Source organism: Fulmarus glacialis, unplaced genomic scaffold, assembly GCF_000690835.1.
Source record: "Fulmarus glacialis isolate BGI_N327 unplaced genomic scaffold, ASM69083v1 scaffold6159, whole genome shotgun sequence".
Lineage (NCBI taxonomy): Eukaryota > Metazoa > Chordata > Aves > Procellariiformes > Procellariidae > Fulmarus > Fulmarus glacialis.
In genome coordinates, this window is record NW_009231295.1 from 1 (window position 1) to 11,484 (window position 11,484).

Below are 11,484 nucleotides of genomic sequence, written 5' to 3' on the forward strand. Positions count from 1 at the left end.
TTAAAAAGATTAAAAAAAATTGCTGATGTAAATTGTAACACTGATCAAGTAGTGTAAGAAGATGCCCTACAGATAATTTTTATCTTGCTGCTTATCTTGCTTTGTTCCTGCTTGCATTAGGCTGGCTTTTGACAGTCATTTACCAACACTTCTAATTCTTTTACTCCCCAGTTCCACCTTGTGGGGAAAATACTGCAAAGACAACTTGCAACATGTACCTGAGAATATATATTTTTCCAAATGGGAAGCTGTAAAACAGTTTTATCCATTGGATTTTTTTCTATAGATGGATTCCTAGAGACACTGGATTTTGCATAAAATAACATTCAAAACATCTACGGATTTGGCCAAATTTTCCCAATATGTGTCAGAAGGAGCTGACCCAGTCCCCAAGAGAACTAGGGATGGCTGTTCCTCTCTTTTATTGGAGTCTGAGCAGCCACTGACTGAGTCACCATTTGAAAAATGCCATGGAATTTTGTTTAAAAACTTTCCTCCTCCCTGACTGGTGATCATTACTTTGCGATTCATTTATTTTTTATTTGGAACTAAATTTTCTGTGATTGTTCTCTTCCCCAAAGAGCGTTTTTATGACAAGCACAGGTAATGAAGTCTTTCAGCGGTACAAGAATTGCACTTCTGCATCACAAAAACTAAATGCTTCCCACTTACCCTTGTACTCTAAATTCATCCTGAAGGTTCAAAATCCTGTTAAAGATCATATTGTCTTGTTCATGGCAACCTGCCAAGGCCAAACACAAGACAGGGCAAGGAATAGGTCTGGATTTGTCCATGTTTTCATTTCATGCATGATTTGATAGACTGCACTAATTGGGAGTGTCAAAAGACAAAGGTAAAGCTCCTATTTCGCAATCTACAGCAAACAAGACCGCTCCCGTGCGCATTGTAAACCCCTTGTACCTTGTCCATAGGAAGGCCCACAACCCTGTGTGAGACGATGGGGAAAGCAGAGATATGGCTAATCAGAACATACTGGGATATTGAATTTCCACGCCCTTTCCTGCCCAACTTTGAGTTCGTTGGAGGACTTCATTGCCAGCCTGCAAAGCCGTTACCAAAGGTATCCCAACTTTGTGCTGCTGTTTGCCCAGCAGAACAAAAACTGTTTCTCTCCCTGATCAGCCGTGCAAGCCATGTCCTGAGAAAGCTCATTCTTAAAGAAGATGCTCTGTTGCTGGTGAGGAGCTCAGAGCTATTTAGCAATCTGTCCGTACTTGTGCAAACTGAGCACTGGGTTTACAGCCTGCTGTCTTAAAAGATGACAGCTGAAGTCAGCAGGAGGGAATACGGTGTTTGTTTTAGGAAAAATAGGTGCTACCTCAGAGTAGTTAAAATTTAATTCTAAGATACAGACTTGCAGCCCATGATAACATGATGAAATACCTGATGCAAAAAGGCACTGTGATGGGACAAATTCTTTAGACAAAATGGAGTCAAGACTTGCAGAAAGAGACCAGTGATAAACACTTTTTCTATTGTTGCTTAGTTTAAGACATTTTAAAGGGAGTAAAATACTCAGCATCTCCAGCCTACGCTCTGCTGTGACTGGCAATATTCAGGTGGAATTTGAAACTCCCAGATACTCATGACGGCAATATGACAAGCTCTGGTCTAGATTATCACTCCTGTAGGAGCCTTAGAGGAGGTAGGGTATTTTCAGTGCAAGTTGTCTACTAAAAGAAACCTTCTAACTCTCTTCCCACTCCCCTGTAGCAGGGGTTGAGCTGGGGGAAATGGATAACCATTCTCTTCTGGATGTTATTGCTCCATTTCACATGACACTAACTAAAAAAAGGAACAGGAAGACCTATTGGTCTGATTTGTGGAAAATCTGTTTAGCAATGTGCTGTATTGCAAGAAATAGAGAACTGGCTAACTAACAAAGTGACAGCAGCATCAGATGAATCTCTGATCAGGATGCTGAAAAACCCTGAGTTTTCAGCACTGTCCCTTCCTGCAGAGCTATGAAATACAAAGTGCTTGTTCCAGGAAAATCCAGAACCATGACTGAATATGCTAGGGAAGGTGTCACAGGGTATGGCCCTCTCAGGCCAGTGCCAGGATCCATTCAAATAAATATGCCCTGAAACTGCTTGACTCGCTTTCAAAAAGACAAAGCTTCTGTCACCTGTCTCAACTCGTCCTGCTCCTTCTTGGGGAGAAACTGTCTTTTTGCACAGAGCCAGGTCCATCTCTGTAATGCCCTCCTGTCACTGGAGGTGCTCATACACCACGATCATCTCCTTGGTAAGCTAAAAAGGTTATGCTCTCTGTTCACAGAAATCTGTGTAATCTGCAGTGCATAATTACTCTTAGTATGTCTTCTGCCTCTCCTAGGAAATGGAAGAATTTGTTCAGAGCTCAGGGGAACACGGCATCGTGGTATTCTCTCTCGGGTCGATGGTCGACAACCTAACTGATGAAAAAAGTAATGTGATTGGCAGAGCCCTCAGCCAGCTTCCACAAAAGGTGAATTTCCTTTCGAGTCTAAAACAACTTGCCTTGTTTTTTGTCACTTCTGTTGCCTTCAGCGAGCCTTTTATGTTTCGACTGGCCTGGTTTTTATCTGCATCTCTGCTGGATGTGCCACAGCCGGGAAGCTGGGCTCTGCAGAAAGGCAGACTGCTGAGTCACCTCATGGGGAGTTCTGGTGTTTCCCCCTCCTGAACCAAATGATGTGGAAGTGTGTCCATAGGACACAATATAAAACTCACTCTCTGTGATTTTTATAATAAGCACATTAATAACTAATCAAAGAGCTGAAGCCAAAGCTATTAGAATTACTGGGAAAAGGTACACGGGTTTGAGAAAAACCCCTACATTACATGTAGTAATACAGGGCATGTCACATGCACTATGTTTATCTTACTCGTCCTTTGTTCAAGGTCCTCTGGCGGTACAAAGGGAAAAAACCAGAAACTCTGGGCTCCAACACCAGGATTTATGACTGGATACCCCAAAATGACCTGCTTGGTGAGACTGATTTTATCTGGGATTCATCGCGCCTTTGGAAAAACTGTTTCCTTGTTTTTCCACTAAAATGGCTTATTCAGGCAGAAGAACCACGTAACACTTGGGGCTACAATTAGTTTCGCAGCTTAAGCAGCAGAGGTTTGCTCTTGGAGCCTTAATTTTCTAGCCTGCTTTTGACTTTAAGGTGAATGGCTATACAAGAACCATGGAAGATAGAGACAGGCTGTGAAGGGAGTAGGGAGCAGTGGCTCAAGGCGGCAGCAACTTGAGCTTAGCTATAAAGATGGATCTCTAAAGCAAAAGCCTCTTACAGAGTTCGGTGGCAATTGTCTGGAAGGGCTAAGAACCACCTGTAGGCAGGAGTAAATATCAAAGTAGACACGTGCTCTGGAGCTGGATTTGGCCTCTGCAGTTCATTTCCAGGGCTCATTCTTCAAAATGCTTGACCTAAGCAAGGCTGCAGCAGGGAGCTGTTGTGAACCTGATAGCATGTAAAAACTAGAACTGCACAACAGCAAAAGAGCTGAAGTAACTCTGGGGTAGTCTGGAGAACATGCTGATTCACCTATTGCATTAAATATGAATGTGTGAAAGCTAAGCGTGCAAGCTCTGATGCTGATCCAGAGGTCAAGGCTGTTCTCTTCTCTAGCAGTGCATTTGCCTGAGTAGTCTGCAGTGCTCACGTCCCAGTGAACGCAGTCTGCCACAACTGCTGTTACATGTGCCTCTTCTTCCCTGTTCCAGGCCATCCCTTGACGAAGGCCTTTATTACTCATGGTGGGACCAATGGGATCTATGAAGCTATCTACCATGGGATCCCGATGGTTGGGATTCCCATGTTTGCTGACCAGCCTGACAACATTGCTCACATGAAGGCAAAGGGAGCTGCAGTTGAGGTGGATTTCAGCACACTGAAGGCACAGGACCTAATTGATGCACTGAATACAGTCATTAACAATTCCACGTGAGTTTTGTTCTTGCCTGACAGTAGGATGAGGTTATTAAAATCTTGGGCTGCTGATGTGAGAAATTCTGCTGCCTCTTGTGGGAACCAAAAATACTGAGTAGCTGGAGTTTGGGTTTCAGGTGAAAACTATCTTTCATTTCTGAGAATGAGCATTTCTCAGAAAGGAGAGATCAGTAATTTGATTTTCCTTATACTACATGTTACGATCCCTTTGAGAAAAGTAGTTCTTGGAAAGCCCAGAGCAGCTCCCGAGACAGTTTTCTGCTCGCTCTCTCTTTCTTGTTCTCTGCTAGTATAAATCCTCTGGAGGCTCTGGGTGACAATTCTAGTTGTATTATGTCTACTCTGTCTGTAGCCACAATTCTTTCTCTTACCGCTGAGTTACCAACATCCTTAGGTTACTGTACCTATCAGTCAGGAATCAGACGGTAAGGAAGTCCAGCAGCTGGGATCCCTTGCTAAGGATAAGGCCATTGACAAAGGGATTGGAAAAAAGGCAGGAGTCCTCTGTCTTTGGCAGTGACTCCTGTCAAGTGTGAAGGACAGGTATCCCTTCAAGAAAGAACCTGCAAATTACCGAAGCAAATTGACCAACATTGATGGAGGTATCCAGAATCTGAGGGAATTAGCTGTGGTGGAAGTGATCTGTAACAACCTGGATGATGACCAGGTATCCAAAGAGGTTGATGAAATCTGGTGCACATGCCCTCCCTGCCAACCTCCCCTTTAGTTTTATTGCTGAGCATGATGTCATATGGTATGGAATATCCCTTTGGTCAATTGGGGTCAGCTGTCCCAGCTCTGTCTCCTTCCAACTTCTCGTGCACCCCCAGCCTACTCGCTGGTGGGGTGGGGTGAGAAGCAGAAATGGCCTTGATGCTGTGCAAGCACTGCTCAGCAATAATGAAAACATCCCTGTGTTATCAACACTGTTTCCAGCACAAATCCAAAACATAGCCCCATACTAGCTACTGTGAAGAAAATTAACTCTATCCCAGCCAAAATCAGCACATTATATTATATGGGAACAGAAAATGCTGCAAATGTTGCTTTTTTTAAAGGAGTATCTGGAATAATTTTGAGTAACTTTTCTTTGCAAAGATTGGCTTTTTCTATTACTGTTCATAACCCAATTTTATGCAAATAGGAGTAAATTGGGCCAGTTTCAAATATATTTAAATAACATCAATGAAACTAAAAGCAGGGCTTTGTACCTTCCTCAAGAGGATTGCCAGGCGCTGAATGGGTTGTTTCAGGAATCAAATCTCCTTGGTTTCTTCTTTTTTTCCCCAGCTATAAGGAAAATGCTCTAAGGTTATCCAAGATACACCATGACCAGCCAGTTAAGCCTCTGGACAGAGCTGTCTTCTGGATTGAATTTGTCATGCGTCACAAAGGAGCAAAGCACTTGAGACCAGCTGCTCACCATCTCACCTGGTACCAGTACCACTGCCTGGATGTTCTGGCATTCTTGTTCACCTGTGCAGCCATTGCTGTCTTCATTCTTGTTAAGTGCTGCTTATTTTGCTGTAGGAGATGTGGCAGGATTACAAAGAGGAAGAAAGAATAGACATCCTGTTCCCATCAGCACTTTTTCTTCTCCTAGGCTGATTCAGCAAGGCATTTATGCACCTTCCTCGGTGAATAAAATTATTAGGATGTGCTTTAAGCTGGGCATATCAGGAAGCACCATGCTGAACTGGGTCATGCTAAAAAGCTGTTGTGGGGCAGAGCTGCTTGCTTAGCTGCAGAGCTGCAGCAAATTCCTTCTGGCCTAAATAAGATTGAATTATAGTTGCTTTATCCCGTGGGACCCTGTTAGCTGATCACACACAGTCCCTAGAATGGTAATTGCTGGTCTAACTTTTCAAATTCATTTTGGTATATTTCATAAACTCAGCCTTCCCTTGCGTGGTACTGTGGGTCCCCCAATCTGCAACTAGTCTCCTTACCTTAATTCTGTCCTCTCCTATAATGTCACCCAGGCTTGATGATTAACAACCAAAATGCCTCTCCTATCAAAATAGCTCTCTCCAGATTGCACAGTGAAGCTAACATCACAGGCTCCTAAAAAGCACCCATCTGAATGGCCAAGATCATGAAAAACAGGGAGCTGCAAGTAGCTGGTGAAGCCTGTATCATCACATTTTGTAAAAATGCACTGACTACTTGGGGGCTGAGGGGAGACCAGAGTCCTAAAACCAGCAGAGAAATTACTTTCCTGAGAACCATTTCTCTTTTCTATTCAGTATATGCCCGGAGTCCTGCATAAGCCATCATTCTAACTGCAACACTACAGGGGTGTGAAAACCACCTCTGTCAGTTAACTTGCCCATCTTAACCCCCAAGTGCCTCTGAGCCATGCTAACTGATAAATGCAGGAAAACCTCTAGAGATGGAACTTGCAAAGAAGTAACACTACATGTGGGAACAGTGCAATAGTCACTTGCCGTGCCTGAAAAGTTGGAGGGAAAATAATGCTGCTCTTGGCTCAGGTAAGAGTGGCAGTAAATGCAGCACTCCTGAAACTGTTCAAGGTGCACTTACTAATGAATGCCTACTAAAATGATGCTAGTTCAGGCCTCCTGTTCTAGCTAAGGTTATTCCACTGCTGTGCCAGCTTACGCAAGAAAGAACCTGCCCCAATTTTAACTGACATTTGCTGTATTCTGGATGCTGCAGAATTGTTTTCAAACAGAACACGCTGAGAAAACATGTTACATTTGTTCGCATAATAAAATTCCCTACATTATTAGCATTGTCAATAGTTTCAATGTCTGCTTAGATCTCTTCATACTACAACATTTACAAAAGCTCAAATGAATTGTTTCCAAACTAAAGAGAGGTTAGAAAAAGACTAGTGCTTCTCATGGTAACTTCTGTTCCTATGGTCATGATGGGATCATATGCAGGAATATGCATGTTGAAATATGCATAGTAACAGAAAGTGGAACAGCATGACATTCAGGCCCCAGATCTGAAAAGTTTTGCTGTAACTGTTCATAGAGCTGGGTCCCTAGGCACAGCTCCACCAAGCTTGATCACTGAGAGCCCCCATCATCCAGCTTCTGCAAGTAAAAGATTTGCTAAGATGTCAGTTTGGTTGCCAGAAGGCCAGCAAGCCTCCTAGCATACTGCGTAGACACTGGTCAGATAGGGCTAACAAAGGACACGGGAAACAGGATAGCTGGGAAAAGGTGGACAGAGAAAGTGCTCTGCAGTCACTTTAAGGAGGTGCTCCTTTTCTGTAACTTACTCAGAGAAATTTGGCTTATCTAGTATTGAATTCAAAAGGTAAAAAAGAAGACCGACCAGAACCAAAACCCCCTCTTCTTTCTAGAATCTGTATATAAAGCAGAGAAAGATATCAAAGAATGAAGGTGGTCTATGATGCATTTCTCCAATTAGACACAGTATGTGTACTAAATTTGATAGACTGATGTAATCCTACTGCTAACAGGCATACCTCTCAATGCACAGTACACTGTTTTGAGGAACCCAAACATACGTTCAACTTCTTGTAGTGGTTAAAAAATCCCAACATACTTGCATGTTGGAGGTCAAACTTCTTGCTTAGCACATATAGATGTCTACTATAGCTGTGTCGACTAAAATACACAGAGCCCTAATTGTCAGATCTGAAAACCATGTGTTTCCACAACTGCCACATCATGGCCAATCCTATATTGCAATCTGTAAAAACAGCTACAGGACTGAGCACTGTGGAGTTGGAGGTCTTTAAAGCACATGCTACAATCTGGCTTTGTTACATGAGAAGACACTGAAGAAAGGTTATGAAGTCAGTGCTACTCATGCAAGTTTTGAGAACTAGGAAATTGCTGGAGAAACTGAACAACTTCCACTACAAGTTTTACTTTTCTTTTTTCACAGTTTTACCATTGGTATTTAGATTCAACTATTTCCTATTTAAGAGAAATAACAAGTGATGCAGTAATCACTACAAAGAAGACATGGGGAGAATCTGGATCTTGCAGGACTAACACACTCCTGGGAGACAGGTATGATTATGGCTGAGGACAGCCTATCAATAGCTCGAAGATCATTTGATTAAGTTGAACATGTAGGGCCTTAATAACTCTGATTAGCTGCAGGAGCTGTAAGTTGACTACTTCACTGTGGAAACAGAAAAGCAAATACCTTTTATTTCAGCAATCCTTTTCCTAAATTCAGGCTTCGGATCAATTTCACCTATCACAAGAACCCTTAAACTATTTTTGAACACAAATACTTTCCTAGAACTGCCAGAATCTATCAAAGCTGGCAAGCTTAGAAGACCAAGAAACCCGATCTGGAGTTTGAATCATTTCAATAGTTACCAATTTATTTTTATAAAAAAAAAAAAAAAAAAAAAAAGGTAGCAATGTAGAATACAGCAATATTTTCTGGTTCCACACACGCAGGTTATGAACATTCCAAGCAATGTGTACATTTTTGAAGGAGGCTAGACAAGAGAATTGACCAAAATGTTACTGAACACAGGAAGATTTTTAAAAAAGGTTAAAAATTAGATATCAATAGTGTCTTCTTAATATTGCTTTCATTACTGAAGACTGAAAAAACACTTGACTTTACAGATAGGGTTAAAAAACGGGATGGCGGGGAGGGAAAAAAGGCTGCTACAACACTGCCATACAGTCAAAAAAAAATCATACTTCAATATTTGCATACTTGATAGCAGCATTCTCCCACTGAACCATGTGAAACTACAGGAAGAAAACATAAAAGCAAAAAAAAAAAAAAAGGCAGTTATCTATCAGTATTCAAAAACCTAGAATGAAGTCACTAAGTAGATGAACACTTATTGAGAATTAATCAATATCTACATTCTTAGCTGTTTCCCATTCTGCTCCAATAGAAACGCCAAGTTGAGTGTCAGCTTTGCGTATTTTATTTTTGGCTGATTTGAGTTTTTCCAGTTCATAGTTCACTGCATGCTTGGAATAGAGAGGGTCATTATAAATCCTTCTACACAATGAACTTTAAGTAGACAGCTGAAAATAAAATGTACTACTTGTAAACACACAAAAAAATACAAGCTTTTTTTGTTTCAAGTGAGCACTGGTTCCAGATAGATTATCTTCGGTATCTACCTCTTTCACCTCTGTCTCTGTCCCGGTCACAAATCCTCTCTCTCTCCCTTTCTCGATCACGGCCTCTGTCACGTTCTCTCTCTCTTCTATTATCTCTAGGACGGTCTCGTTCCCGCTCTCGGTCCCTCTCCCGAGGCCTGCTTCTCCGACCGCTGACAACTGCTTGTGTGCGGCGAAGAAAGTCGTCTACTCTCATGTCGTAGTCGTGCTGTGATGAAAGGACAGCTTTGTTTCTTTTCTTTCCCAGATTAAAATCCCCTCCCTTCCCTTACCCATAGCATTGGTCATAACTCTTGGAAAGCCCAGTATTTAAAAAAAAAAAAAAAATTTTATGTCCAGCATCCATAAGCACAAGTTTCTTCTTTCATCTTCTGGACAGCACCATGTCTGTGCTTCCACTGTGCAGAAGCTGGGGTTCAAATGCCAGATACCAGCAAGAGATCTGAAAGCTAAGCAGCCTTCAAAGCCAGCTAAGAAATTATTTAACAACCTGCCCTGTTTTTTGATGTGCCTGTAAAAAGTTACAAACCACAAACTTTTCTGCTGATAAAGTAATTTGTTGTGCATAAGCGCAAGCAATGTTACAGGCATGTCCCGAATCAAACTGGGCTTCAGCATCAAAGTTTCAGAGCTAGACAGCTGGAAGCCATTTTAAGCACACACCTCAGTTTAAGAGTATGTTCTGAGAATTTTGCACTTCTTCACCTGGGAGAGAGAGGCTTTTCAAAGATGCTGGAAGTCTCTAGTCAATCTAAATAACTGATCTTTCCAAGGAAAACTAATACAGGTCTTAAAAATGCAGTTGATCAAAGTCAACAAATCTCAGATTAGGCTACATCTGTACCCCAAGTTCCTCCCACTCCTACTCCAGCCTTCAGACTTGTGCACCCCTTTGTCTCTGCGGACACTTACTACTCGTTTGTCTCTGTATCTTGCTTCATGTGGTACAGGATGATGTCCTGAGTATGGAGGGTGAGCTTGAGGTGGAGGTGCATGGTGCTGATAGTAAGGGTGATGTGGTGGCTGCTCCATACCTGGATATGGTGGCTACAAGAAAGTTACAGGAAGTTTGTTGAGTGTTTCAAAACAAACGAATGCACACACGCTGAGTGCTGGGAATTAAGAGCAGAGGTTACTTTCATTCAGATGGAAAACATGACATCTAAATACATCCGATTACAGCCTCCTAACTGAATGGCAGACTATTTTTCATTAAGTCGGCATGCTTTACTACTTCTCTACCATTGCTTCTTTAGAAGTTTGGCCAACACCCTCCCCAAACCCCAAACACACCTTCTTTCCATATCTGTCTCAAAGTGATACTGCACATAAAACTTCTGCTACTTAAATGTGGTGGGCTGTTTTTTTTAAATCTATGCATATGGAATGTGAATTTTGTCCAAACCAGTGAGGTCTTACAGAAACGAGTCTTTTCAGTGCCACTCCTTATGAATATATTCCTATTTTAAATGAACAAACTTACTCTGCAAGACAAATTATTCGACAAAAGGCTAGCAGATTTTTTTTTTTTTTAAACAAGACATCTCTTGGCTGTTCTCTTCCATTTCTTCAATCAGCAAGGCCCCTTCTTCCTATATTACTGAAGCATCTTTGCTTGCATTGTTGTAACAAAGGAGGTAGGTGGAAATGCTGGATTTTAGAATGACTACTTGGACAGCATGCAGAATGGGGAAGAGAGGGAGGAAAAAATGGGAGTTTCTGAAGGCTTAGCTGTGTTTGAAAAACCATTTTCCTCCCAGTCTGACAACTTTGCTCACTTCTTCAGTTACAACAAACCAGAGTTATGTTCCAGCTGAGAAAAATGAGGGGCTATAGTAGCATCTCTACATCTGGCACTGCCTTTTGCTCATTCACAGTATACACAAGAGCCAAAAGACTCATTACAGTTATCCAAAATCAGGATCCTCAGGGCCAGAATTACTAAATATAACCAAAATAACTGGTTATAATGATTATTTTTCGACATGATGGCAAAACCACAGCTGCACAAGTGAACTATCAGTTAATTTCCATGTACGTAGCTGTAGATATGAGTACTCATACATATGCTCATCTGACTGGGAAAAAAGTGCATTTCAGTGGAGGCTGCAATACAGAAAGACTTATTTTGATTATGGTGTGCTGAACATTCTGCTACTTTCCTGCATGCTTCACTGCCATAGCCAAAAGCAAGCCACTGTGCAAGACTAGAACACACCAGCTCATTCCATGAACCTCTGCAGCAAGTCCACCTCTTTGATGCATTTGCTGTTTGAGAGAAAGCCAATTACTATGAAAATTTAGCAGAATACAAAATTTCATCACACCCTCCTGTGTAGGCTAAAGAAGGGTTCTGCTATTTCCTTAAAGCTTTCAGTTTCTTGTAGGTTCAAACCAAGCCAGATTCCTGCT

The 11,484-nt window shown here is 41.8% G+C and overlaps 2 protein-coding genes across 3 annotated transcripts in view; one reads left to right on the top strand and one right to left on the bottom strand.

Annotated features, from left to right (window-relative positions):
* Positions 1 to 931: 931 nt before the first annotated feature.
* Positions 932 to 5,566, top strand: LOC104081675 (UDP-glucuronosyltransferase 2A1-like). Its single transcript, XM_009584512.1, has 5 exons — positions 932 to 1,081; positions 2,359 to 2,490; positions 2,907 to 2,994; positions 3,739 to 3,958; positions 5,255 to 5,566. Exons 1-5 carry the CDS (start codon positions 959 to 961, stop codon positions 5,529 to 5,531), a joined length of 840 nt encoding a protein of 279 aa, XP_009582807.1. The 5' UTR covers positions 932 to 958; the 3' UTR covers positions 5,532 to 5,566.
* A 2,719-nt stretch (positions 5,567 to 8,285) lies between these two features.
* The window catches only part of YTHDC1 (YTH domain containing 1), a 19,894-nt gene continuing 16,695 nt past the window's right edge, over positions 8,286 to 11,484 (bottom strand). Inside the window, exons 16-18 of one of the 2 annotated variants that reach the window (XM_009584513.1) lie at positions 9,985 to 10,119; positions 9,073 to 9,280; positions 8,286 to 8,685 (exon numbers count right to left, since the gene is read on the bottom strand). In XM_009584513.1, the coding sequence (XP_009582808.1) occupies positions 8,636 to 8,685; positions 9,073 to 9,280; positions 9,985 to 10,119 (393 nt within the window). In that variant the 3' untranslated portion in view covers positions 8,286 to 8,635. Of the gene's footprint in view, positions 8,686 to 8,756; positions 9,281 to 9,984; positions 10,120 to 11,484 lie in introns of those variants that run through there. The other variant, XM_009584515.1, reaches the window with a different exon arrangement.